Source organism: Zootoca vivipara, chromosome 10, assembly GCF_965207765.1.
Source record: "Zootoca vivipara chromosome 10, rZooViv2.hap1.1, whole genome shotgun sequence".
NCBI lineage: Eukaryota > Metazoa > Chordata > Lepidosauria > Squamata > Lacertidae > Zootoca > Zootoca vivipara.
In genome coordinates, this window is record NC_142593.1 from 33,265,557 (window position 1) to 33,292,931 (window position 27,375).

General features: G+C 41.8%; 2 protein-coding genes across 2 annotated transcripts; one reads left to right on the forward strand and one right to left on the reverse strand.

Annotated features, from left to right (window-relative positions):
• Positions 1 to 320: 320 nt before the first annotated feature.
• ANKRA2 (ankyrin repeat family A member 2) lies at positions 321 to 11,476 on the reverse strand. The gene is made up of 9 exons (XM_035099871.3): positions 11,381 to 11,476; positions 9,895 to 10,283; positions 9,327 to 9,485; positions 8,460 to 8,525; positions 7,487 to 7,584; positions 6,392 to 6,517; positions 6,174 to 6,240; positions 5,999 to 6,079; positions 321 to 3,881 (listed from the first exon to the last, which is right to left on the reverse strand). The coding sequence occupies exons 2-9, from the start codon at positions 10,184 to 10,186 to the stop codon at positions 3,826 to 3,828; spliced, it is 945 nt and encodes a 314-aa protein (XP_034955762.1). The 5' UTR covers positions 10,187 to 10,283; positions 11,381 to 11,476; the 3' UTR covers positions 321 to 3,825.
• Positions 11,477 to 11,946: 470 nt separating this feature from the next.
• On the forward strand, positions 11,947 to 26,640 carry UTP15 (UTP15 small subunit processome component). The gene is made up of 13 exons (XM_035100134.3): positions 11,947 to 12,021; positions 13,582 to 13,755; positions 14,357 to 14,449; positions 15,462 to 15,646; positions 16,320 to 16,498; positions 17,615 to 17,740; positions 18,455 to 18,590; positions 19,472 to 19,556; positions 21,266 to 21,415; positions 21,746 to 21,847; positions 22,957 to 23,096; positions 24,053 to 24,111; positions 25,783 to 26,640. Exons 2-13 carry the CDS (start codon positions 13,666 to 13,668, stop codon positions 25,971 to 25,973), a joined length of 1,536 nt encoding a protein of 511 aa, XP_034956025.3. The 5' UTR covers positions 11,947 to 12,021; positions 13,582 to 13,665; the 3' UTR covers positions 25,974 to 26,640.
• The last annotated feature ends 735 nt before the right edge of the window (positions 26,641 to 27,375 follow it).

A 27,375-nucleotide genomic window follows, 5' to 3' on the forward strand; every position in this document is an offset into this window, starting at 1 on the left:
CTGTGGCACTTGGACAAAAAACAACACCCTAGTGCTAAAAAACCCTTTATCAGATGGAGTACGGACATTTTGTTTATTCAGCTCCCTTCATTTGAAAGCAATTTACACAAAAGGTGGTATCCAATTGTGTATAATAGGTAAGGGAGTTTTTTTTGGGGGGGGTCAGTTTTCTCTAGATCCCTAAATCTGCCTCAGTGGATCTCCTAACCTTGGCAATAGATCTAGGCCCAGATCTCTAGGTCCTGAGACCTCTGGGTATAGGGCGGTATATAAATTCAATAAGTAATAATAATAATAATAGGTAATATTGGGGGGGGGTTGTCAAAATTGCTTCTCAACTCTGTTCTGATGTATTCCTTCTCAATGGACCATTCAATACCAGCCTATGATCCTATCTATATAAAGGAGACAGGAACACGTCTAGCTGTAATTGTCTTTAATAACAGTCACGCCACTTAAAGGGATAAATTGAATGACTTGCATACACCAAAAGGATGAACGCATGAAGAATATCCCATGGAATAGCAGTACTGTACATGTCAATTATTTTCAACAAGCAAGAACACATTCAAATGTCAATGGAAAGGTGAACATGGTATAACTGCCAGTTAAGTAATATTCTACAAAACCTACCCTGCTGATATTGGCCATGGTTATGCCCAATATTAAGTGGTTAATTAGTCTGCCTGAGCCGTTTGCTGCTGTCTAGTTCTTAACCCATACTCCTTGCTCCAGGAGAGAAACAAGCTGTTGCAGCCAAAGCAGTGCTTGTAGTTTTATTTCCCCCCAAACAAGCCATGAGTTGAAGCTATGGTTTATTCTGACCTCCGCATCATGGCTGGTTGGGGAAAAACAGCATGAGCAATTCAGACATAAGCCTAAACTGCCCCAGGATTTGTTTCCTACTGGAATAAACGAAGAATCCAGGGGGTGCTTCAGTTTCAAAGGAATCAGATGTGCATGTTTAAGTGCACTCAGATTTCTTCCTTAAAAATAAATTCAGTACTGACTGAGAGCTCCCAAGAACAGCCAATTACAGCAGGGCTTATATTTGCCACAAAATGTGAAATGCACTGAATGCAAGCCCTGCTTGCAAAGGAACAATTCATAGTAAACTCTTAAGTGGGTCTCAGTTGCTCCTTTGCAGTTGCAGCTTTACCTGCCCAGCAGTTTAAGTCAGATGTAGAGGCAGGATATGATAGGGGGAAAATGGCCATATAGGCCATATAGGCCAAATTATAACCCCTGGGGTGGTCTCATTGACCTTGAAGCTATATAAAACAGGCATGGGACATCCCCAGCCTAATGCTGCATAAAATGCAACCACTGACAGTTACAAAGGAAAAACCATGTGTGTTTTTCAATTAGCATGCTCAAGAAGAAATCAAGGTAAACAATTTCATTTAAAAACAATTTATTTGCACTATATGAACTTGCAACTCTCAAAATAGGTAATAACACCTAAGACACAACTTTACAAGATCAAAACAATAGTTTAGCTGAGCAGCTTGAGCAAAAACTTGGCAGACAAATTGTAATACATATTACATCTAAGACATAATTTATAGAGGGGTACACTTGCATAGGTCCATCTGGGGTAGGGGGAATGGAGGAATTTAAATAGTCTGCTTTGGCTAATCAAATTCTTGAGAACAGGGAACCTATCGCATGTTCAGTATTGCACAATTACCCCTCAGAGAAAAATGTTCATTTCATTAATGGAAACATGCATTTTAAACAGATGCTAAATGCTTTTAACTTTATAATAAAACATTGTTACTTTTACAGGGTTTTTTTTGTTCTTTAACTGAAGAATAATGGTTCCGTGTAATATGCGATAGAGATAGGGCAAACATGGTAGCAGGCTCGTTTTCATCAGTTGTAACCATAAAAGGATGCCCTGTTCACAATCTGCCTTATACTAAGTCTGAAGCACTTTTACTTGGAAATAAATATTTGTTTTAATTATTGTTCTAGCTCTTAGGCTTTGAGCACTACCTAACTTTTGTTTAAATACATTTACAGGTCACTCTTAACACATTTTTAGGCATATTTAGGCAAGCATAGAAGCGGAAGATAGTCCCATTGCTGTTTTAGACAGCTTTTAGGTACACTGGGTGAAAGGGGAAGGGTTTATTTACATTTATACAGCATTTCATGGTAATCTGTGCAAAATTCTCAGTAATCACAAGTTCACAGTATTGACCATTTGAACATCTTGGCTCTTTGGGTATGACAAAGTCATAATGCATTCTTGTGGATGTACCATTTACTTGTCTACATTTTGAGTATAAGCCTTGACCTGCAGCAGAGGATTATGTTGGAAGTTTGTGGTTCTCAGCCTTTTGGAAAGGGTGCTCTAAGGTTTATCTTATTTGTGTGAAGGTACCTGACTACATTCTCCACTCGTAGTTTTAAGATCTGCCCTATATGCTCAGAAAACACAGGTGTTGCATGGAATCTAACCATTTCAGAAGTAAAGGGACATGATTCAAACCTCTCATGTCAAAAAATCTTGGTTCATAGAAATCTAGCATATTGGAGAAAAGTACTGAAAAACACATTTCTCGCTGATGGCTGATATTTATTTTAAAAATACGAAACAAAAGAAAACATCCAAACAGGAAATTTACTCACTTATATTCTGAAGCATAACCCTGAAAGAACTTCACTACTTACAAAACAACTTTCGGCTCCAAGTAAACTAGCTAATTGGGGGATTTATTTTCAGATGACTTGGGTGGAAAAGTCAGAAAAACAGAGGTAGAGCATCCTTCTATTTAAGCAAGACCCAGCACAGAAAGGCAGCAGGATGCAAATGGGATGAAGCTCGACCCTCCTGCCATTCACCAGTGACCGAGTAACGTATACTGAAGTCCAGTTACATCTGTGGGCTGATATACAAGCTGATTGTAGAGTACAATCAGGGAGAAAGCCTTTCTACCCTCACCTAAGAGTACCTAGCCAGTTCTTGTTACAGGTAGGTAGCCGTGTTGGTCTGGATCGAAGTAAAATAAAAAAATTCCTTCAGTAGCACCTTAAATACCAACTAAGTTTTTATTTTGGTATGAGCTTTCGTGTGCATGCACACTTCTTCAGATACCAGTTCTTAACTGCAAATTTTAATGCATATGCTGCATTCCCTGGCACCAACCTGACTCATTTCAGTAGCATGTGCACTAATATAGTGTTCCAAGTAGGCTTTTAATCGATTCTGAAGAATAAGGAGGTATGCTATTTTATATGATGTGAAATTCTCTCCAATTCCTTTGCCAAAAAGAATATTCAACATTGCATGAAATATTTGCAAGCAGGATAGATGTGGTTTGACAAACAGCCAAATACATGAAACTGAATCATGTTAAAATCATGTTACCAATGAGAGAAGTCTTGCCTGAGCAAAGCCTCAGAAAGTTTTCTTGAATCCAAATGTCAAGCACTATCTTGCCCAAAAACGTAGCTGAGGAAGTTTCTTACACAGCAGTCCCCGTCATGTGATTTTGTACACTGTCTTTTTCTGGTATGATAAAGCAGCACTGTTCCAAGGGAAAGGCCACGCTCAACACTGCAGCTCTGGTGCTGCTAACTTTTCCATCTGGACAACCAATAACTGCTTAAAATGTGCAGGCCAACAGATCCCTCGTTTGGGTGGCAAACTAGAACTGCCTCAAGTAGTGAGTCTCTCCACCTGCCGTCCTCCAACAAAGGTGGGGTCACAGTACTGATTTTTTTTAAATAAAAAAAATCAAGTCTTTTCCATGTTGCTCAGTCCTAAAACCCAGTTTTTCTTCACATACAAAGTCTTGTCTCATAACGAAAATGTCATTATTCTTTGATGTTTTGAAGGAGTGTTAATAGGTGTGACTCAATAACCTGTTGAACTGTATCAGGAAAAAAAACATGATTAGTGTTCAGCGCTTAAGTGGTGATCTATCCTATTTTGGAGATGTAAATACCGTGTTTCTCCTAAAATAAGACACGTCTTATATTTATTTTTCCTCCAAAAAACACACCACGGCTTATTTTCAGGGGATGTCTTATTTTTTAAAAAAAGTAAGTATGGTACAGCGATCTACATTTATTCAATTATAATTGTGTGTTTGCTTATTCCTTAATTGGTAGCAGTCCTAAACATACCTTACTTACGGTACTTCAACTATGACTCACTAAGCTCACAGTAAACATTCATAGGATCCATCTCAATTCTTGTCATCAGAAGCATTTCCCCCTTCCCTCGGCCTTTTGATCGCAAGGAACATGGACATGAAAGGTTTCGGAAGAGGGAGGGGGGTCCTGCTTCGGTGGAGATAAACTCTCTCACGCTCTCTGAATGTGGCAGGCGCGCAAAAACTAAAACAACAGGGGGGACGGAGCGCGAGTGCGCTCAGCACCAAACTGCACAGAGAGGGACGGTGCAGCAACACAAACACACAACTGGAGCCAGCGGGATGGGAGAGCTGCTTCCCTCCTCAGCCAAACCCGGCTTGCAGAACAGAGCGGGTTTCTGGTCGAGCAAGCTGCCGGCACCCACCGGGCAGCCAACCACGTCCCTGTCTGCACACACACGCTCTCCGGAAGGCGGGCGGCAACTGCTATGCCATGGCCGCCACTTCCTCTTGCACTGTCTGCGCTTCAGCGTGCAGGACCCGATAGACGCTGCAGCGAGGAGAGGAGGCGGTGACAGCAAAGGGGGAAGAGGAGGAGGAGGCGATGGCCTCCTCCCTTTGCAAGGCTCCTTGGAAGCCTGGGCATGAGGCAGAACCTCGGGCCCGGGAGCCGCCGGCCGGCACTCACCAAAGGGAAAGGACCCGCGCCCCCTCGGCGCGCCGGCAACGCGGCTTGCGTGCCTGTCAGCTGCACGGCTGCTGCCCCCATTGCTTGGATTCATTCACGCCGCCTCCACCATGTTCCTGGGGCACCGCACATGGCCGGCCCGGCAGCGGGACTGGGGGCGGCACTGGGGGCTTCCGGTTCCCTCCGCCTTTGCATCCTCCCTTTGCAGCCTCCTGACAAGGGCGGAGGGCGCGGGTGGTGGCTCACTCACTGTCTCCGCCGCTGCCACCATGCTGCGGACCCAGCTCGGAGGTTTTGGAAGAGGGAGCGGGGGCGGGAGGTCCCGCTTCGGTGGAGATAAAAACTCTTGTGCAACCTGAACGCGGCAGGCGCGCAAAAACTAAACTACCGGTAACTAAACAGAGGGACGAAGAGCTTGCGGGGTGGCAATGGTGGCGGGGGGGCACCCTCAGGAGCTCTAGCCAGGGTCGTCTTAAGGGAGGTGCCGCGTCCAGCCTAGCCTCTTCCTTGGCGCCCTCCAAAACTGCGCCTATCAGTATGGCTTATTTTCGGGGTATGTCTTATATTTTATTGCCTCGAGAAAATCGTGCCATGGCTTATTTTAGAGGCACATCTTATTTTAGGAGAAACACGGTAGAAGAGCTGAAAAAGTAGAAATTGCATAGAGTTTGTAGTAATCCAAAATAGAAATCCGTGTGTGTGTATGAATATGTAAAATGCTTTTAGCCTCATTCACTACTATTTGTATATCTGATCACATTAAGGAAAGGCAAAAACTTCCATTGGAATGTGGCCTGCGGAGCGTTGGCCACATTTCAGTCTGGCCCCTCTGGTTCCCTGTCGCTGCTCTGGCATGACCTTGGCCTCTTCATACATAAATAGGGGCAAGCTCATCTGCTGGTCCTATCATGACCCCACCAAGTTCCAGGTCACAAAAGAAGCAGCTATCAATCTACAGCATAAAGGATAACAGTCAGTGAGATGATCAAGGGTTGGGGGAAGGGAGTGCAATGCATGCACAGCACTAAGCTGTCTTCCCCCAGCTCTGCATAAACTACCACTTATGTGAATGATGATAAGGAAGGCCTCTCCAGAAGCAACAGTTAAAGCCTGTGCATTTTGCGAACCACCAATAGGTAAAGCGGCTGATACAAAAAAAGAGCACCAACCCTTAAAGTAAATCCTAAAGTGCTTGAATACGCACCACTACGATGGCCCAGGGCTACAGCCAGATCCATGGAATTATATCCGGAGTCTGTCTCTATAGTAGGATCAGCACCGTGCTCTAGTTAAAACAACAGGAAACAAATCATTGATTTACTAACATTCTGCAGTTCTTACAGCCCTTATTGGCTAATAACTGCCTTCATAATACTTACCTAAGAGTATTTTGACACATTTTACATGGTTCCCATGCACAGCATAGAGCAAAGGCGTACCACCATTCTGGAAAAAAAATATGAAAAGAAATAATAATATCAGAATTCATTTACACAGTTCAGTGACCCAAACAAGCTGCATATGAACAGGGGTCCATATATTTTGGCTGCTTTTACTACCCAAAAGTTTGTAATAGTAGCTCCAGTAAAGGGCTTACCCAGTCATATTCATTTACATCAACTCCGCAGTCGAGCAACATCTTGACAATGTCTGTGTAGCCTTTACTGCAGGCCAGTGATAGTGCACTCTCTCGCCCTTTTCCAAGGATCTGTGCGTCTGCACCCTGACAGAAAAAGCAGTGGTTTAAAATGTGTTATGGGTTAGATTAATAAAAACCCTGATGGCTGGAAACCCATGTGTCCAATTATATACTGTCCAGATTCTAGGTACTGAAATCACCCTGGACTCAGCTCAACCATTTACTTCTTTATATGGGGAAGAGGAGATTCCAAAAGTTCCACGGACAATTTGTTAAACTGACCGACTGCCTACACTTTTCCCGCCCTTATGTACAGCCTAAGCATGATATGTTGCAGCTCAAACTACTGCTTCTTTTCTTTGTACCTGGTAAACAGTTCCATTGCTTATGGACTTGTTCATTCATGCCCTTTGGAAAGAAAGAGGCGGAGACGGTGCTGCGAGCTGCCCACGGAGTCCACCTGGTGGACGCAAGCCCCACACTGCCATTTCGGGTAGCGCGGGGCCCCGAATCACCGCGTCACTCCCAGGGGAGACACGTGGCTTGGGTGCGCTGCAGGACAGGCCCTGCAGTGTTTCATTTTGTCACCCCCTCACCCAGGCCGGTACGCACCCCCTTCCTATGCCCCTGCTCACGGGGTGTCAGAACCTAGGATTTGTAGAGGTAGAACAGTTATCAACAGTTAGCAACATATGTTCAGCCAGGAATTGTAAGTGGAAGAAATGGGTACCACCCTCAGTGGCTAGATAAAAATAAAAAAATAGCCCTCAGACTGATTTTTCTTCAGACTTTGTGCATAAATCATGCATTGGTGTTTCTCCTCTGAATCTTTTGTAACATGGCTAAAACATGGTGTTGACCAGGTCTAGATAGAAAGTTACAACCTGGGATTTAAATGATAGCGTAGCATTGTTACCATCTATGTAAGGCTTTGCAAGAGGTCTTCAGACAACCTTCAGAGGCTATAAGCATTTTTCTTGATGGATTTAGAGTACTACAGTTGTTGACTATCACTACAAATGCATGGGAGGGGGGAAACATATTTTCACTCACATTTTGAAGCAGAAATTCTACCACTGCTATCTGCCCATGAGCTGCAGCCCACATCAGAGGGGTAAAGCCTTCTTCGTCCGTATGGTTGATTACATTTTCTATTTAACAAAACATACAGATCAACCATCTCATTCCTGTTGTCTCCATGCGATGCTGGAATAAAGTTATTATGAATATTTGGGGGGATTGGGTCTCAACTCAATGCTGGATAAAGAGGGATGCAGAAAAGCAGTGAATGCTGCCCTCTGCTCCTTTTCAAAGGTCAGTTTAAAGTGAGAGACACCCTTCTCCAATCTTTTGAGTCCCGCAGGGGAGCGGAATTGGTTGCAAACAAAAATAACAGCTGACTACTAAGCCAAGACACAATTTGTGGATCCCTGCTAAGGTGGAAATGCAAAGTAGGCAATGCCATGGAGTGAATAATGCCAGACGTGGGTGAGAAGGAACAAATAAGTCCGCTTCAATCACTTTTGGAAGCAAATTCTGGATGCCATAGGCCCTAAAAATGAAGACAAGGCTTGCTACAATAAGGGGCCAGGGCAAACACCTCCTACTATCTGAAATATGCACCTTGTCCTCTTACATAATTCAACATTAGCCTGTTTGGCTAATGAGCAATAAACATTGCATAATTCAAAGAACAAATATCACCGGATAACTTGGATGAGAGTTATAACCAGAGAATCACAGCACTAAAAAAACAGGTTTGCACTATGTTTCTTTTCTTAAAGAAGAGTGACTAGAAAACATAAAACATTTCTATATATATAATTTAATTTTCTGCAGTGCTGATATATAAGTTTTGACATGTTCTATGAGGCAAAAAACATTTCAGAACCATTTCCACAGTTAATTCAGAACAGGAAATGTATGAAATAAAGACAAATGTGAATAGGGCAAGTTGCAGGACCCACTCCAACCTAGCAGCTTGATCATTTTTTGCCAGAAAAAAAAGAGCAAAATAAATTCTCACCTTGCTCTATGCGTGTAGCTAAATACAGCATTTCCCCTTGAGCTGCCAGCTGGTGAACAGAAAGAGCTGCAAAAACAGCAGAAATATATCAACTTCTGTGGTGCAATACTGCCATGATTGAGGACTATAATACTGACTGCATGTTGTTAGAGAAAAGTAATACAGAGAGGATGATCACATAGCTGACACAACCATGTAGCCTGCTACTATTTCTGGACAGAAAGTTACTTTACAATTAATTCACCTTCACAACCATCCAAAAAGAAGGGTTGTGTGTAGACCCTGATTCCAAAGGAGGCAAGAATGTGGGACCGGGGTTAGAAAAAGCAGCTTGCTGAGAATTCCAACTTTCAATGAGATGTATACAAAGAGCAAAGACACAGACCCTATGGCTACAATGATAAGTCTTGAAAGTATATGAGCAATGCCTTACTTGGATTTTCAGAAGTGTACATGAATAAAATATTCATTGGGTGGGGATAAGGCTTCCATGTCCTTGCCCCCAACATGACTAGCATGAAAAATAATGTAGGTTTGCTCAATGTACAAATGATGAATTAGTTTACAATTTCTTGACGTTCCTTAGGCAACAGCATATCAAAGACATTATGTGGGGTGTCTTTTGGCTTTCTATTCCAGCAGGCTAACATGCCTAGCCCTTTTCTATTTTGAAAGAAAGCTTGGCATCCCAGAATGACAAAGTCATTGCTTTCAGTTAAAGAGATCTTACCCCTAATCAATTTAGAAATAAATAAATGACTGGGTGACTGGTTTAAAGTGAATGCAAATACCACTTTCTTGTAGTAATCCCAATGGAGGATCCCAAAATGAAAACTTAAATTTACCATTCCACGAAGAATCACTTACAGTTTACAAGCAAAGGGGTTGTAGAAACTTCATTTCCCCTGTGCTTGTTAGTTAATGTGGTTGACTGCTTTATGGGAGAAAAGTGCTTCGTAGTTGATGGGGTGTAGACATGTCTTACTTGAATTCCAGGAGAAGGAGAAGTATGGATATTACACTCAGCTACATGAAGAAAGCAAGAAAAAAGTAGAGTTCAGAATAGCTTCTACAAATTTACTTTATTTATAAAAGCATTTATATACCACTATATCATAGTGATATATCATTTGCTCTTTTTGTACACAAAGTGGTGTACAATAATATTTATATATTATAATAACAACCTAAAATCAGAGGCCATCAACTAATCATTATGGAAATATGTATTCTTATGAATTGCTGTCATAAGCCTCGTGGCATAGAAAAGTTCTCAGCAGGCAGTTAAAGGCTGATACAGAAGATGCCTGCTGAACAAGAAAAATGTTAGATATTCATATGTGCATATGCATTCTTTTGCCAATATAGCATTTTCCTGTTTATCTATCTATCCAATTGTAATAGTTAAAGCTAAAGATAAGTTTTAAATCACAACCTTTAAATAATACAGATGCCACTTCAAGGTCAGAGTTCACTTGATCCTGAATGTTTTTGCTGTCTTCTTCATTCAATGACTTGACAAACCGAGAACACACATTCATATCAAACCTATTGGGCAAAATGAATTTCATTCCCATGGCAACACTCTGAGCTGGTCCTTCCTCAACACTGGAATCGAGGTGAGGCTCCACTTTAATATCTGGCATGTGAGACAGGCTATAGCTGCCAGAACAGTCTTCCACAATTAACTGGGCTCCAACATCTAAATTTGTAGATGATTCCATCATTAAAATTTCACTTATACGATGTGTTTTCTTATGGCTTTTACTTCAGTTTTCTTTCAAAAATCAAAATAAAATCTCAACAGCCAAGGGTTACGGCCATCTGCAATTGAACATAAAATAGTAATGTGTTATTGGACTATAATGCCACAAACATACAATGAAAATGCAATAAAGTCATTCTGAACAGATGTGATTATTTATTCTGTGTTGAACAGGGGTGGGCCAAGATTCCCAAATCCACCAACCAGAACTTGGTGCAAAAAACTTACTCTTAGAATTAAAGAATTCAGAGTTCAGCAACTTGTTCTGAGTAGCAGAACAAAAGGGAGTTCACAACCCTTCAGCCCAAAAGTGCTCTTAATTTTAGTAATACTGTATATATTTAAGTGGTGGTGAGTCATCTTGTTGCTGCTACTGTTAAACAACTATGAATCAGAGAGCCATGGTGATCTATTGCAAATCACCTACAGATCTAGCAGCAGATGCAGATCTACTTACCCCTATCATAGAATAGAACTACCTTCTGTGCATAAGAAAATCCCCAAACATTTTTTGTATTGCATATAAAACTTTAAATCACATTGCCTTCAATTTTTGATTACTGGGTAGGGGGCAATTTGCACCCCCAGTGCTATGCGTACTTTATTTCTTTTTACCATTGCTACCAAACTGGTGGGGTCTTGCAGACAAACACCGGCTCCTTCGGCCTATAGAGCGAGATGAGCGCCGCAACCCCCAGAGTCGTTCGTGGCTGGACCTAACAGTCAGGGGTCCCTTTACCTTTACCTTTACAGTTACTACGAAGTAGGGCAGGCATCTCCAAACTTCGGCCCTCCAGATGTTTTGGACTACAATTCCCATCTTCCCCGACCACTGGTCCTGTTAGCTAGGGATCATGGGAGTTGTAGACCAAAACATCTGGAGGGCCGCAGTTTGGGGATGCCTGATGTAGGGGATAGCCTACGTGCAGTATGAGAGAGGCGCTTTTGCTTCTGCAGAGCAGCTGCTGAGGGTGAGTGCGGGCGAGGGCGCTTCAGTCTCTCTCGGATGCTCCCACTGGCCATGGTGGGAGACGGGAAGGGCTTTGCGGCTAAGCGGGGATTTGAACCCAGGTCACTCTAGCCCAAGACTGACGCTCCAGTCTGCACAACCCCGCTCCCCCACTTCCACCCCCCCTCCCCTTCTCCGCCCTTTTACCTTCCTAGTCTCGCGTCGTTCCTCACTGACATCTTCCACCACGGCGCTGTTATTGTTGTGTTATTGCGACCCATGGCGTCACTTCCGCTTAGACCCGGAAGGAAAAAAGTCAAGCAGCCTCGCGGAGTACACTTTGAGTTCGCGGGGAGAAGGAGGAGACCGGTCACCACAAAAAGCTCCTCCCTCCGATTTCCCGAGATAGAGATAGGGTAAGGTGGCAAGCCCTAGGCTCTGTGGTTTAGACCACAGCGCCACCCGCGTCCCTAAGGGTGGGAAAAGGAAGGCCTAATAAAATTCCGGTTTCAGGATGATTTATAATGATGGTGAGATGATATGAGCTGAATAGGACAGAAATGCGGGCACCGTCATGCGGCTCTCTTGCGCTGGGTTATGTTTGTGCCACTTCCCGCGGGCAGCACCTTTCCGATAGGAACCCGAAGTTTAGATGGTGTTATTTTCTTCCTACTGTATCTCTAGGACAGGGATCGTGAGTAGAACACAACGCGCCGCTGTTGGCGGCAGGGGCGGCGCACTGCTCATGACGTAAACATCCTACCCGGAAGCTTGAGCGCGGTGATGGCGGCCTCCATAGGCGGCAACGTGACTCTAAAGCGCTGAGGAAGAAATCTTCAAATTCTGAGGTAAGATTAGTCCCTTGGTTAAAAGCCTGGAGGTCTTGTCCCGCAGGAAACACGCGTGTGTGACTTTCCTCTCAGAGGAAAGCCTCTGTGCCATCGCTGCAGAGTGAGCGCATTCATCAGATTCCCCCCCCCCCGCCTCTCCTATTTCATGTAGGAGAGGCAGGAAATAGGCTGAAGAAGCTGCCCCTCAATTTCAGGGAAAGCTTCAGGAGATCCAAATTTAGTCCAGTATCTTATTTTCAACGAAGACAGAGAAGCCTACAGGCAAGGAATTAATGGCAGCAGCATCTCTCCACAGTTGTCTGTTGCTACCGGTAGTATCCTGATATTTAAGTGAAAACTGCCTTTGAATGTGGACATTCTGTTGAGCTATCCTGGCTCATTGCTATCGATAGCTTTCTGAACTAGTGACCATCTTCAGCACATAAAGAAGTACTTTAATTTGGTCTATTCTGAACCTCCAATCCAGTTTCGTCAGGTGATCAGTTTCATCTGGTGATCCTAAGATCCTAATATTATGAAAGAGACAGAAAAATGTTCTAGCTACTTTATCCACGCTATACATAACTTTATAATCTTGTGTCATGTGTTTCTTTCTCTCTCTGCTCCACCTCTACCTCACTTACCTTTTTTGGGGGGGGATGTCTCCAAAAACTTCTCTTTTGGCTTTGCTGAATTGTAATTATTGAAGCTGAAGTCCAGCAATACCTGGAGTATCCCGACACATTGACTATTCCTGGTTTGTGAAGTCAGGAATTTCCTTCTGTCTTGTATATCAAGTTCTTTGTCAGCTGTGGTCCTAAACATGCTTATTAACTATGGTGTTTGTAGCTGACATTGACTGAGAGTTTTGTTTGCATTGAGCTGATATTGACTTTGCTTGCACTCCACCACCCTTAAGAAACTCAAATGGCAGTGCTCTGAGTTTTTGCTTTTCTGTAGTTTTATCAAAGGGCTGTAGGTCATTGGTAGAGCATGGAAACATAAGGTTATTGATTCCACCCCTGGCATCTTCAGGTAGGGCTGGGAATGTCCCCTGTCTGAAATTCTGAAGAGCTGATGCCAGTTACTGTGGACAGTACTTGGCTAGCTATGTCAGTGGTCTGACTAAGTATAAGGCAGCTTTCTATACTCCTATGATCATTTACTCCCTAGACTTCATGTCAGTTCAGTTTAGTGATTGCTTTGCACAAGATCCTGTGATCCTGGAGAAACTTAAGACAGTTCAGAGTTGTTTTGAAACCACTCGTTGCTTTGCACGTTCAGAATATATAGGTTTTGTTTTTGAGGCAAAATACTGATACTGAGTTCTGTTAGAAGTGTTTGGATAGCTATTCTAGTCTGCTTTAGATACAAAAAACTGCCAAATAATAAACAAAACAAAATACTTGTTTAAGATGAGGATTAAAATGTGTCATGTCAGTCAAAATGAGGGAGAGTAGGTTAGTTCATAGGGGTAACAAATAGTATGTGAATTGTTTTAAACTTTGCAGTACATGTTTGCTTAGCATTGTAGATAGATTTCAGCGTTTTTGTGTACTCTTGTTCTCCCCTCCTCAGAAGCCTGGTCTACTTTTGCCATATGAAATTTGCAACGCTGGAAGATTATATTTTGCGACTTGAAGAACTTTTGCTTAAGATAAAATGACTGACTACAGACCTGTTAAAGTTCAGTCTTTTCCGAAGCTTGGTGAGAAAGTAACAAAGGATACTTCGTACTGGAAGAATTTCAAGGTAATAATACATTGCTTCAATCTCACTAATTTGACTTGGACATTGAAAGAGAATGCATGGAAACTTTGCATTTGAGTTCTGTACTTCCTTATATTAGGATAATATGTTGAAAATGATTTTCTTAAATAGGTGAATGATTTTGAACGATTTTCTTAAATAGATGTACCTCTGCCACAATTATACTGCTTTGTTATGACACCAGAATGCAAAGAGAAATGTAAAACCTTTTTAAAACAGTTATAGTGAAACAGAGAAACAACTATGCAAGAATCAAGAGTACATGAATTAAATAATCAGATGAAATCCTGTACATGCAATTCCATATAGCAGTTATGGCACTAAAATCAACAACAACAACAATTTATTATTTATATCCCGCCCATCTGGCTGGGTTTCCCCAGCCACTCTGGGCAGCTTCCAATAGAAGAATAAAATAATCGATTAAAGATTAAAAGCCTAGTACATGTTCGAATGGTTTTTAAAAGTTCATAATCTAATAAATATTTTAACATTTTGATGTGCTTTTCTCGCACTTTTGTAAATATTCTGTTAAAGGAGCTGTCTTAAAAATGTGATGTTAATTATGTTACCATTTTTTTAGGCTCCTATTCAGATAAAGGAGTTTGGTGCAGTGAACAAAATAGACTTTTCTCTAATTTCTCCATATAACTATGCTGTCACAGCTTCATCAAGGGTAAGGTTTAAAATATAGTCTGGTTTTCACAGCATCTTCTTGTACTCATATTATACAGGGCTCTGCTAAGTTTGCTTGCACACTTATTTTGGCTGCAATGGAACAAGCATCTGCTTGTGTTGCAGCTGCGGAAGTAACACCATAGGACTGTGCTGTCTTTATCTGCAAAGGGCCTTTACAATCCTGTTTGCCTCTATAAAGCCCTGTTGAGATTTTTGTTGTATACAGATAATTATTACCTGATTGTTTGGGGCATTGGGATATGTGCATTATTTAGAAAATAAACTGAAAATGGATGGAACATATGCTGGAAGGAAAAGCATGTCTGGCAATGGAAGGATCGGGGTGGTGGAAATTATTACTTAAGCAGCAAAAGTTTATTTATAGACTATAATTCTTGATGATGTTATCATCTCTGTCTGACCTGGTTTGGATGTAATGGTAAATTGTGGCTTAGAGCAGGGGTGGAGGACTGGATTTGACTGGTGGACTAGCTTGCTATCTCTTCCCTATCCCTTTGCAAGGTTTTGCAATTTGACAGGTGGGTGGGATCACCTGTTTGTCAATCACCTGACATCACAATGATACTTGCATGGTTTGAAATCAAATCAAATGTATAGCCTGGAAGTGGTTCACAAGACCCAATAGTCCACTGGTTGTTGCACTTTTACTTTTTCCCGTGAAAGTAACTGGTTGCCATTCAGACCAATGGGGTGGGGGTGGGGAATGAAATTTTCAGGGCTATCATTGCGTTAATGGAAAACCCTGCCCCTTATTGTCATCCATTTTTGACACTTCATGCTCAAATTCCATAGAGCAATGTACTTCTGTGCACAGAGCCTACAGGTACCAAATCTCCCCCTCTCCATCCATGAAGGGCCTTGTGCTAACAATAGATGGAATGAATGGCTGAAGTCCAGCAACAATACTGCTATTGGGCAAAAGAGATAGCTGGTATTTCAGTTGCATCTGTATGTCATGCTCTCCATGTACACATTACATTTTGTTCTAGATCCACATTTATGGTCGATACTCTCAAGAACCAATCAAAACATTCTCTCGCTTCAAAGATGTAGCATACTGTGCTACATATCGAGATGATGGGAAGTTGCTGGTTGCTGGCAGCGAAGAGGGCATCATTCGACTCTTTGATACCAGTGGGAGAGCAGCGTTGCGACAGTTTGATGGCCATACTAAGTAAGAGAGCACATTTTACTTAAAACAGGTCCATTCTGCAAAGATTTGTTTTACACTCTGCAAGATCATTGGGTATTGAAAATGCATTTAATGAATGCTTTTTGTGTAATCACGATGCATCAAGCTTGTAGCCTGCATTTTGCACTGAATTTTTATTTTATGACTTCCCATTTGAACCTTCCTGCCAACTTGAGCTTTGTGTGCCTTCATCTTGAGAGCTTTGATTGCTAGAGATCCAGGCAAGGCTTTGTCAGTTATGGTCCTGCTGTTCTGGAATACTAGTCACCTAAGGAAACAGGCTCACACCTCAGTCCATTCCAGGTGGATCATTTTAGTATGTCTACTTTTCTGTTTAATAATGTACAAAAGCAGGAAATTTCACTTTGCTTTCTGGTGAATTCATCACACCAGACCACACATCCAAGGTCATCTCAGCAGAATATTCTCAGGATTTCCAATTCATGGATTTGCCTTTAAAGCTTTTGTGTCTAGGTCCTCTAGACATTTGTCAGTAGTAAACTACCTCACAGGCTTGTTCTGAGGATAAAATGGGGAGTGGAGACCCATGTATGCCTCCTTGAACTTGGAGGAAAGGTGGGATATAAATGTATTCATGTATGTGACCAAACATTGCAAAGAGCTAATTTGGGGGATTTTGAATCTTGCTTTTTAGAGCAGTACATGTTGTGGGCTTTCTATCCGATAAATTCCGAATAGTATCTGGAGCAGATGATTACACATCAAAGGTGTGGGACATTTCATCCGCATCAGAAATCTTATCCTACAACGAGCACACAGACTATGTGAGATGTGGCTGTACTAGTAAACTGAATGCTGATCTTTTTGTAACAGGTGGGTGGTTCACTTTCTACTTCTCTAGGTCACTGCTGGGCACACAGATATTGCAGCTTTGCCATAAAACAGGGCTGGAGACCAAATGCAACCCTTCATGATGCTCTATTTGGCTCTTGGTTCTCTCTCCCTATGCCCCCCTCCAGCACATGATCTGGTCAGGCCACACCCCTCACCAGCCCCATTTCATGCCCTCCGTGAGTGCTTTTGCCTGGCTGGAATATGTCCTTGAACTTTGATAATGGCCACTCTAGTTTCCTGGATGGGAGGATAGAGAGGTGTATATGTGAGACAACTAGCCTGCTCTGCACAAAGGTACACTTATTGCTCTGCCCACTTTAGCCCCTGGCCCCACCCACCACTGGCATTTGGCTCTTGGGAGGTTGCCCAGAAAAGAGTATGACCCTCATGCTGAAAGAGTTTCCCATTCCTGCTATAGAGGGCTTGCTTTCCCTATTGCTCTGTAACTGCCATTTGCTTCTCTAATTTAATGCCTTCTTAATATTTTGTTGCAAATTTTTGTGACTCTGTTCTGGCAGAATGATTTTCTGCTTAAGCTGAATTATTTTTTTGCACTTGCGCTTGCTTTTTTTGATCTAAGTAGAAGTCATTGCATAAGAAGACATAATTGTAGTTGGCTCATTTAAAAATATTGCAGCCCAGACACTATGGGTGATGAGAGAGGAGTCACTAAATGGCTACTTTGGATTAAAATCACAAATCAAATGAAAACACGATTCGAACCCCACAGGTGTTTGCTGCACTCTTTTTACTGAGCAATTTATTTTAGACTCTACCAGTAACTTCTGGAATCATGCTTGGGTAAAGTGGTGTGTCCCTTCAGAGCAGCTGCTTTCAGTGTGATTTGGTGTGGAAGGGTGTTGATCATTGATGTTTTATATTACTCCCATGGCTGTTTCATTAATACACTGTGCTTTGGTTCTGGGGGGAAAGTTGCACCTAGAATAACACCCCATTATTCTATGTATGTTAAAAATCTTGGGGTTGCATCCAGCTATGTCATATGCAGTACAGACTCATTGAAATAGTAGGCTTATAGTCATGATGTCAGCTGTTACAACTCTTCTTTTTCCTTATTTCTGGGATGCCTTCTAGGTTCATATGATCATACTGTGAAAGTGTTTGATGCACGTGCAGAAAAAAGTGTCATGACAATAGAACATGGGCAGCCGGTTGAGAGTGTTAATCTCTTTCCTTCCGGAGGTCTTCTTGTGACTGCAGGTATTTCATCAAATGGGCAGCTTCCCTCCCTCCTTTCAACCATACAGCTTGTTTCTAGTTCTATCTGCAATGGTTCTCTTATTGAATTCCCTCTTTGTAATTGATAGAGGGTGCAGACCCTTGTGTACTGCCGTAAGGTTATGCACCGTTTGTGGCTGATGCCTTGTGCTTGCTAGATTGCAGCTTCTAAGCCTTCTTAGACTTTTTCTTTGTTCAAGGGTATATTGAAATGCTGTTTTTAGTCTTGGTTTTCCATCATCCTTTTAAGAAAAAAACATGCAAGGTTGACTTTGGATTGCCAGAGGGAGATATGTTTGTCTTTCCTTTTGCTGCTGCTAATGTAGGTAGGTCTCTGTGTGTAATGCAGTCTGTATGGGAGACAAGTGCTTCCTACTGTAAGGGGATGTTTTATTGGGGTGGGGAATATGTAGCCCTCTAGAAATTGCTGTGCTACAGCTCCCACCATCCCTGATCAGTGGCCATGCTAGCTAGGGTTGATGGCAGTTGTAGTTCAGTAACATCTAGAGGGCCACAAGATCCCCCACCCATCATCCCCAGCTAGCAGGACCATTGGTCAGGGATGATGGGGGTTGTAGTCCCCAAAACAGCTGGAGACCCAAGTTTGGGAAACCCTGGCCTAGAGGAAAAATTGTGGCATGCCTATGAAATGCCTTGTTTACTATTTGTGTACAAATAATCCTTTCTTTTTAAAAGGTGGTCGTTATGTTAAAGTCTGGGACTTCCTTAGAGGAGGACAGTTACTAGTGTCCTTGAGAAATCACCATAAGACTGTAACCTGTTTGTGTCTGAGTAGCTCTGGTCAGAGACTGCTTTCCGGCTCACTAGACAGGTTTGTATTTTTCACAGTTTCTCTTACTGGCTTTTCTAGAGAGCTTTCCGTGTAGAGGTGTAATTCCATACACAGAGCTGTGTGTTTCCTGTTTTGTCTTGTGACTGGTTAAAGGTGCCTTCTCTATCACGATTAGCTTTCAGAAGGAATTTCAGAAAAATTCCTTTTTACCCATGAATTTGGTGGAATTCTACTCCTGGCAACCCGAAGATCACTGGATGGAGGAATGTTTTGTTTTTGTTTGTTTTTACATGTAATTGTTCTCAGAAAGTTTGTGCTTTGTTTTTGTCTTTAAATTGTGGATCTGTTTGCTGTCCTGGGCTCCCTTGGGAGGAATGGTGGGATATAAATTCAATAAACAAGCAGACCAAAGAATGTAGAGCTGAATACAGTGGTACCTTAGTTTATGAACACAATTGGTTCCGGAAGTCTGTTCATAAACTGAAGCGTTCATAAACTGAAGCAAACTTTCCCATTGAAAGTAATGGAAAGTGAATTAATCCGTTCCAGACGGTCCACAGAGTACTTAAACTGAAGCGTTCATAAACTGAAGTGAACTTTCCCATTGAAAGTAATGGAAAGTGAATTAATCCGTTCCAGATGGGTCCGCGGCGTTCATAAACTGAAAATTCATAAACCGAGGTGTTCATAAACTGAGGTTCCACTGTATACAATTTAGCAGTGTTCCAAGAATATTGACTTGCATGCATTCTTACTCTACTTCTGGTTTCCCCCCTTCACTAAAAGATATGACTTGAAAATATGGGTTTAGCCACATCTTTTTTATTTATTTTTGCTGCAACTGGGCGCAAGTCACATTTTCATGAATTATTTAACCTATTGAGTACTCTGAAATCTGTATTTTTGTTTTCTCTTCGTAGGCATGTGAAGGTTTACAGTACAACTTCCTACGAGGTCGTCCACAGCTTTAACTATGCAGCATCCATTCTCAGCCTTGCCTTGGCAGTAAGTACTAAAATAAACCACCTGGCAAGCGATGACTACCTGGCAATTTGAAAATTGAGCTTAGGCACACACTAGGTCGCGCACTGGCTGCTTCATCGAATGGTAGGATTGGCAGGCACCCCAAGAGGTTTCTTTCAGTTGTGCTTGCAATAATGGTATGGAAGCAATGTGGAATTCCCCCCCCCCCCCGGAAAGGGGCTTGTCTGGAATATATTGCACCAGGTTTTTCTTTCATATGGATATTGTTTGCACCAGGCAGGTGATTTCAAGTGAGGTGATGTCCGATGCCATCTTAGATCGCCTGAATTGTAAATAGGTACATGAACCATCAAATTAAAGGCTGTTGGCACCAATGCCCATCACTTCAATCCCTCACGCACTGGACAGCATGCTTATCTTGAAATAAACCCTGTGGAACTTGCTTTGAGTAAACATGCATAAGATTGCATTATTAGACTAGAAGAAGTTGGTGGGGCTTAACCTCACCTGGGTAACAGCTCCATCATACATTTAAAGCTCTCTTGTTCCCACCCCCAAGAATGCTTGGAGCTATAGTTGTTGTTAAGGTAGCTGAGAGGTGTTAGGAGGCCCTTAAATGGACTACAGTACTCAGGGTTTTTTGCAGGAGGGAAGCTATGACTTTTTTTAAATTAAAGATTTCTTGATTTACAAAAGTACGTGCAATGTCTCTCGTAGTTTTCCATGTATCGTTTTTACAAATCAGTTTCATTTGTTGAGACATTACCCTGTTTCTCATATTTTAAGACATACCCATAAAATAAGCCATAGCAGGATTTTAAGCATTCAAGGAATATAAGCCATACCCCGAAAATAAGACATAGTGATAGGCGCAGCAGCAATGCCGGCCGCGGCAGGAGGAGGAGGAAAAAAATAAGACATCCCTTGAAAATAAGCCATAGTGTGTTTTTTTGAGGAAAAACTAAATATAAGACATGTCTTATAATATGAGAAACACGGTAGGAAGAAAAGGGGGAGAGAGGTGGACAGGGAGGGGATGGGTGGGGGTGGGGTCGGGTGACAATGTTTCTATTTTACTTAATATATGTATGGTTTGATGTCAGTGTTACTTGTGCAGGTTCTCTGTTGTTCGTTTGTGTTCCTTTGGTGGTGAGAGAGGTTGGGGTTGGCCTAGGGTGTTGGTTGTTCATGTGTGGTTGGCTTTGGTGGTCCTTGTTATTGTTTTCATGCGTGAGAGGGATGGGTGTATTGAATCAGGTTAGCCATATTGATTCGTATGCTGTTGGTGGATTTTTGTCATTATCTTGTTAGGCTGTGTATGTGATAAAGGCTTCTTCTTCTATTTGTCCCCGTGTCAGTTTCAGCTTGGAAGCTATGACTTTTAAAATGGAATGAGAGTGCAGTGTGCCTTAAATATGTGTCGTGGATGTAGCCTGGGCCAGGTAATTAGGGCCAGGTTTTAACTTGATTCCATTCTTTCAAAGATGTCTTTTCACAATTGCCCTCTGCTCAGAATGGAATGTTAGAAGCCATTGTTGCCTTATTTTATATACTGCCCTGATACCTAACTGCTGAAGGGCAGCTAAAAAACAAATCCTCTTAATAAAATAAATATTATCCGAGGCAATTCTTCTTTGCTGTAAATGGGAAGCTTTAAACTAAAGACAGAGAACTAAAAATGTGTGTCTGAGTTACAGTTTCTGGTTAAGCAAGCCTGTTTCTCCTTTTAGCCTGAAGATGAATCTCTAGTTGTAGGCATGACAAATGGAATACTGAATGTTAAACATCGGAAGCATGAAGGTGGAAGAGGGCTTCTTCAGCAGAGGAGAAGGCCTGCGTATAGGACCTTTGTGAAAGGAAAGAACTACATCCCAAAGCAGGTATGAAACGAAAGGATCCACAGAGCAAGTCCTGTTTTCTACTAGCAAAAGAGGTGCAATAACTGAGTAACAAAGATTTAAGGGGAAATTAGTTAGGCTGCAACATTTCATTGACCGATCAGTTGGAGGAACATAGGAAGCTGCTGTATACTGAATCAGACTTTTAGTGTACTGGGTGTAGGGGAAAATAAACTTGGCAAGAACAAAATGTATCGAGGTTTGCATTTCTATGGCAGGATAAACTATGCAAACAATACAAAGGTGATATTGAAGTAGTTGGAATGGTGGTTTGTGGGTTTTATCATGGATTGTCTCTCCCTTCATTTTAAGGAGGATTTCTTTGTCAGTAAGCCTGTAAAAACCCATTTGAAGAAATATGATAAGCTCCTGAGAGGTTTCCAGGTTTCTAAGGCTCTTGATGCTGCCCTTCAGGTAAGGTAGTAGTACTTGAGTCACCTTTTAGATTCTGTTTCAGTTACACTATTGTACTGTAAAACTCTTTCCAGTGAATCTGATCCATAAACAAAGACCTTCTATTGTTCAAAGGGCTGTGTACAATTAAATAATTGTGTGTGCAGAATGACTTCCACAAGTACAACAGAACTTGCCCTTCCTCTGCTCTGGGGTCCCCCCAGCTCTGAATCAGATTTGGGGATACATAAGGGGAGGAGAGGGAGAGGCTGTTCCATTGTGTTTGCAGTAGTCATCCCGTACAGTCAATAATTTAGTGAGATACAGCCCATAGTTAAAGCATGGATGTGTAGGGTTTACTCCTGAGCCTTAATGAACTTAAAATACTCTTGTGCCTTTTTATATTTGATGAGCCATGCTTTCTTCTATTTTATATACTTACTTATACCAGAAAGCAAAACTCACAAGTGCTAGTCTTGGAGTAACGGTGGAGTGGTCCTTCTGCCTGGCCGATGATGGCCCTCTAGACCTCTCCATCTGGCCCTGGGACTCTTCCCAAGCCACATCCTTCACTGGGTCTGCTTTCCTGTGTCCTTGAGTGTATTTGCCTGCTAGATTGTGTCCTGGAACCCTGATTATGCCCCACATGCCTGGACAGAGAGAGAGAGGAATGAGAGTATGTGTAAAACTAATCTATACACAAGTCAAACATTTCATTGCTCTTCCTACTTTTCTCTCTGGCCTCACCTAGCCCTCAGAAAGTTGCCCAGAAAGAAATGTGTCCTTCTTGCTGAAAAACATTCCTCAGCTCTACATGCCCCAAATCTACATACTCTTATCACCACTTCTGGGCATGGGCTCTATTTGTAGAAATAACATCTTACTTTGGTTAGGAATAGAAGCCAGAGTTATAGATGTTTCACTTGATGGTCTTTGAGCAGCTCCTTGGTGCTAAAGGACTGACACAGGAACTGGAGGCTTAGAAGCCCAATGAGCTGTCCCATTAATGAATTTTAAATACTTTCTGAAAGCATTCCCTTTTCTTTATGGACAAGGAATGATTCAAATTGCTTAAGTTCATGCAATCCCCCTGCTGCAGACTTGTGCTATTGAATGCTTTGTGCTTCTAGGATTTTAGAAGCACAAGGAAAAAACCACCTGAAGTTATAGTCACGGTCATGCAGGAATTAAACCGCAGAGGAACCTTGAAAAACGCACTCGCGGGGAGAGATGAAAAACAGCTCAGTGTCCTCCTTTCTTTCTTGATAAGGTAATTGCTCGGTAATTGCGTTTTCTGGGCCAAAAAATTGTGCTACAAATTGGGAGAAATGGCACTGGGTGCTCCGCTTTCTACAGCAAGGCTTTCAGACAGTTCTGCCATGTCAAAGTGGAAAAAGGAAAGGTCAGCTTGTGAAGGTTTGGGTGGGATGGTCACAGGAACCCAGTACTGGCAAAGCACTGCTTAGTTTCTATGTACACATCTGAACTAGGTGCCTACAGCCAGGGAGCCAGCAAGTTAGGTCAGATCAGCACACGCAATTCAGCCCCCTCTACTTTTAGCTCTCACATCTTGCTGGAGATTGCTGCAGCTGTCAGAATTACTCTGTCAGGAGCTGGAGGAGCTATTCAGACGTGGCCATTGGCCATCCTAGCTGGGGCTGATGGAACACTGAGTCTCTGCAGCACCTGCAATTCATAGTGTTAGCTACCCCTGCTTTTTAGCAACTTTATAGCCCCATAACTCTTTAGACTTCCTTTTCCTGCCCGGCACATGGCGTCTGTTTCTTCTTTTTAAATGTCATTGCATTTGCAAGCTGCTTAAAAAGAAACCCTTTGCCTGAAAGTTGTGGCTCTCTTCTCCTTTTCATGCATCAGCTCTGGTTTCATAAAGCCCAACTATCTAGCTGTTTAGAGGTGGAGCTCCTTCATGTATGTGATTCTTTAATATGGATGTCAGAATGGTATAATCCTTAATTCTAAATTATTTTGAATACTTGGTTCATAGAAGAGAGGCAAATATGATTGGTAGAAGTCCCTCACTTCCTCTCTTGTTAACAGAAATAGTATGGAAGGGAAGGAACTTTGGTGGCGGGCAGTTGTTCTCTATTTGTCACTGGCATCTCACCAGCTCCCTACAGCACTTTCTCCATATGACGGAGAACATAGCCTTTGGTGTGTTTCTTCTACAATAGTGAAAATCGCTAACATCTGGCTATTAACTTGCAGACACGTGACTGATGCAAGATTTGCTCCTGTGCTGATAAATGTTGCAGAAATGATTATAGGTAAGTACTAATATCTGACAATACAGGTGAAACTCGGGAAATTAGAATATCGTCGAAAAGTGCATTTATTTCAGTAATGCAACTTAAAAGGTGAAACCAATATATGAGATAGATACATGACATGCAAAGCAAGCTATGTCAAGCCTTTATTTGTTGTAATTGTAATTATTTGTTGTTAGGCGGGTCAATTATAAATGGAATGTAATTAATGAAATGTAAGAGCGATGTTTATTTTTGTAACTATTTGTTTTATTACTGTGGAATTTCCAAAAGAAAGCATTTGTAAAAATTAAAATAAAAATAAAAAATAAAAAGTTGCATTACTGAAATAAATGCACTTTTCGACAATGTTCTAATTTTCCGAGTTTCACCTGTACTAACAGAATTGATTCATACCCAGGTAACCCAAGACACACTCCCTTTTTTCTATTCACAAAGAAGGATGCACTAGCTGTGTATTGGTATGGTTTGGTCTTTGCTTTGTGTACAAGACTTTCTACACTACCATGATAACCAATTTAATAGAAGTTTGTGGTCTGAAGGCGCACGATGTGGGTCGGGATCTGGTTAGTGACTGGATGAGAGATGGTCTGATTGCTGCACGTGCCACCCTGAATTCTACTATAGAAGAAAGATGGAAAAGGCACGGGGTCAGGCAAGGGGCACTGCAGTAGGAAAGAGGAAATTGGCTGAAACTAAGTGGGGACACCTTGTACAAGGTGCCTGATCTTTATTTCCTTGCTGCCACTGAAGCACCACTTTTCATCCCATAGCATTTCAAGGGGGCCCTTGAATCCATAGTTTGTGCATCTTCAGAGGGCTGCAGTGGAGAGGAGGGGCTGGGGAAATCCCCTTGCATGAAAGTCCTTGTGCTGTTGTGCCCCTGGATGCAACCCAATAATTAAACTTCTTTTTTAAAAAAGGCCTGTGTATATTTAAAGATATTCACCTGGAACGTAAAAAGTGGTTGCCTCTGGGGCCTTCTTTGAGCAGAAGGCCAAAGACAGGGTGCTCCAATTGAAAAGATGCTGAGTCTACTTGCCACCTGCCCGATCTCTGGGTGGCTGAGGCACCTTGATGGTCTGATGGAGATCATAGTACCTGGGCAGTTTCCTGTGTGAGAAGCTGACCCTTTTACAGTTGACACACACAGTTTTGCTTGTGGCTGGATTTAAGTCCTTTCATAGAAAGCCTTCTATGCTAGTCCTGTCCTTTTTTTGTTTTCCACAGAGACTAATTGGAAGCTGGTTGTGACTTGCGTTGCCAGCTGGTTTGGAAACTTGAGCAAAGCATTTTTATAAACGTGTTGACAATAATTAATTTTAAAAAGCAAAATTAATCAAATATCTGCTTATAACAGTTATAAGGGTAACTGTTAATTTAACAATTTTTGAAAGCACTTTTAGACCTCATTGAAATGATTTTATTGAAAAAGCATTGTCTTTTTTTATTATAAACAATGACCGTCAGGATGATGATAGCAATTGTATTGCATTTATTAAAATTCTCATTGCCTCTTTAATTTGATACAAGATGCCAGCCTGCAAAACCTTGCTGTCTTCAATAAAACAATTTTAGCCTTTTTAAAGGTGCAGCTGGAAACTCGTTTTATGCTTATAAGACATGTTAAGCAGGGGAGTTCCATTTAAACTTGTATCTCTTCCTTGGCAGAAATCTACAGGCCTGTGGTTGGACAGTCCTCGGTTATTGACAGGCAATTTCTAGAACTTCAAAATCTCATTGAAAAAGAGATTGATCTCCAAGAAGAATTACTAGAAGTCTTGGGGATGATGGATGCACTGTTTGCTACCATGGCAAGAAAACCCATTCCACAGGACAAGAACAATACTGATGGTTTATAGAGGGCACTTGAACAATGTCCTTTGCTGGACAACTTCACCTGGGAGTTCATTGCATTTGACTCTTCTTTTCACTAGACCTCCCCCCCCCCAAAAAAGGTATTGCTTTGAAGCAGGGGGAAAATGGCAAGGTATCCTTTTGAAGGGTGCAAATACTGGTGATTGAAGAACAAAGACCCTTTGGGATTTATCTTTTTTGCCACAAGGTGTTTTTTTTTAATCAGGAGCAATTTAACTGTTAAAATATCTCTGCCTATATTGTGTAAAGTTGGACTTTATACAAACCCATTGGGCTCTCAATTATATGGTCACAGACAGATAATTCAGGTATCTTCATCTTTTTCTCCTTGCTTTATTGAATACTCAGCTATTCAAATAGAAAGAAATATGGCAGTTTCAGTGAAATTAGATGGCGTTGTTTTCCATTTTAAATTTCTCACATGGAACCATTGGTGGTCAGTAAGGCCTGATTTCATGTTGGAAAACTATATGCGTGTTCAATTCTCAGCTTTTCAACAGAATTCGTGCTGTGTGTGAAAATGACATCATGTTTAAATAGCATGTATGAAAATGACATCATGTTTAAATAGCATCTGAGGCTGCTTATGATGAATATATTTCCCTTTTTAAAAATAACTTTAAATCCTAAGGATAAATTTTTTAACATCAACACTGACTTTGGCTACATTATTTATTCCAACTGATTAAAGCACATGTTGAGTATTTGCTAAATACATGGTTGGTTGATGTCTCCCCCACATCACATCATAGGAATAGGAGCTGTGTGTCAACCAAGGGCTCTGATTATTCATAACTCTTTCTAATCCAAATGACAAGTATCTTTTGTACAATGATGCCAGGATTGCTCAATGGTGGATAAGTATGTTGTCAAATATGTAAGGCGTTTACATATGGTCTGTACCACGTTATTGTGCTTCAAAGCCTGAATATACTTGTTTTACCAAAATAGGAATATCATCATTATCAGGGAAAAAATGTGTGCCTTTTTAAAGGTGAAAAGGCTCAGAAATGGAATCTCCTCTTGTAACATTCACACCAGCAAGCAGCCTCTTCACTTTTAACATTTTTCAGTGCAAAGAATCCAGATGCTAGAAGCTTAGTCAACTGAAGAGGCTATTTCAGCTTCTGTTCTACGCTGGTGGAGGCACATGATCACTGAATAAGAAGCAGTTACTACCTAGCAAGTTATAGTACCAGCTAGGTCCTCATCTCTTTTAGCTAGGGTTCTTGTTTTAGTCTTCTATACTTATGTTAAAAAGGTAAAGGACCCCTAGACGGTTCCCAGTCGAATTCGACCATGGGGTTGGAGCACTCATCTCGCTTTCAGGCTGAGGGAACTGGGGTTTCTCCGCAGACAGCTTCCCGGGTCATGTGGCCAGTGTGA

Excerpts from the sequence above, each read along its gene's own strand:
- ANKRA2 (XM_035099871.3), bottom strand. The coding sequence starts at position 10,186 with ATGATGGAATCATCTACAAATTTAGATGTTGGAGCCCAGTTAATTGTG. Across the intron at positions 6,241-6,391 it reads ATGTAAATGAATATGACTGG|AATGGTGGTACGCCTTTGCT; the intron begins GTAAGCCCTTTA and ends TTTTTTTTCCAG. Across the intron at positions 6,080-6,173 it reads ATGTGTCAAAATACTCTTAG|AGCACGGTGCTGATCCTACT; the intron begins GTAAGTATTATG and ends TGTTTTAACTAG.
- UTP15 (XM_035100134.3), top strand. The coding sequence starts at position 13,666 with ATGACTGACTACAGACCTGTTAAAGTTCAGTCTTTTCCGAAGCTTGGT. Across the intron at positions 17,741-18,454 it reads AGGTCTTCTTGTGACTGCAG|GTGGTCGTTATGTTAAAGTC; the intron begins GTATTTCATCAA and ends TCTTTTTAAAAG. Across the intron at positions 21,416-21,745 it reads AGAACTACATCCCAAAGCAG|GAGGATTTCTTTGTCAGTAA; the intron begins GTATGAAACGAA and ends CTTCATTTTAAG.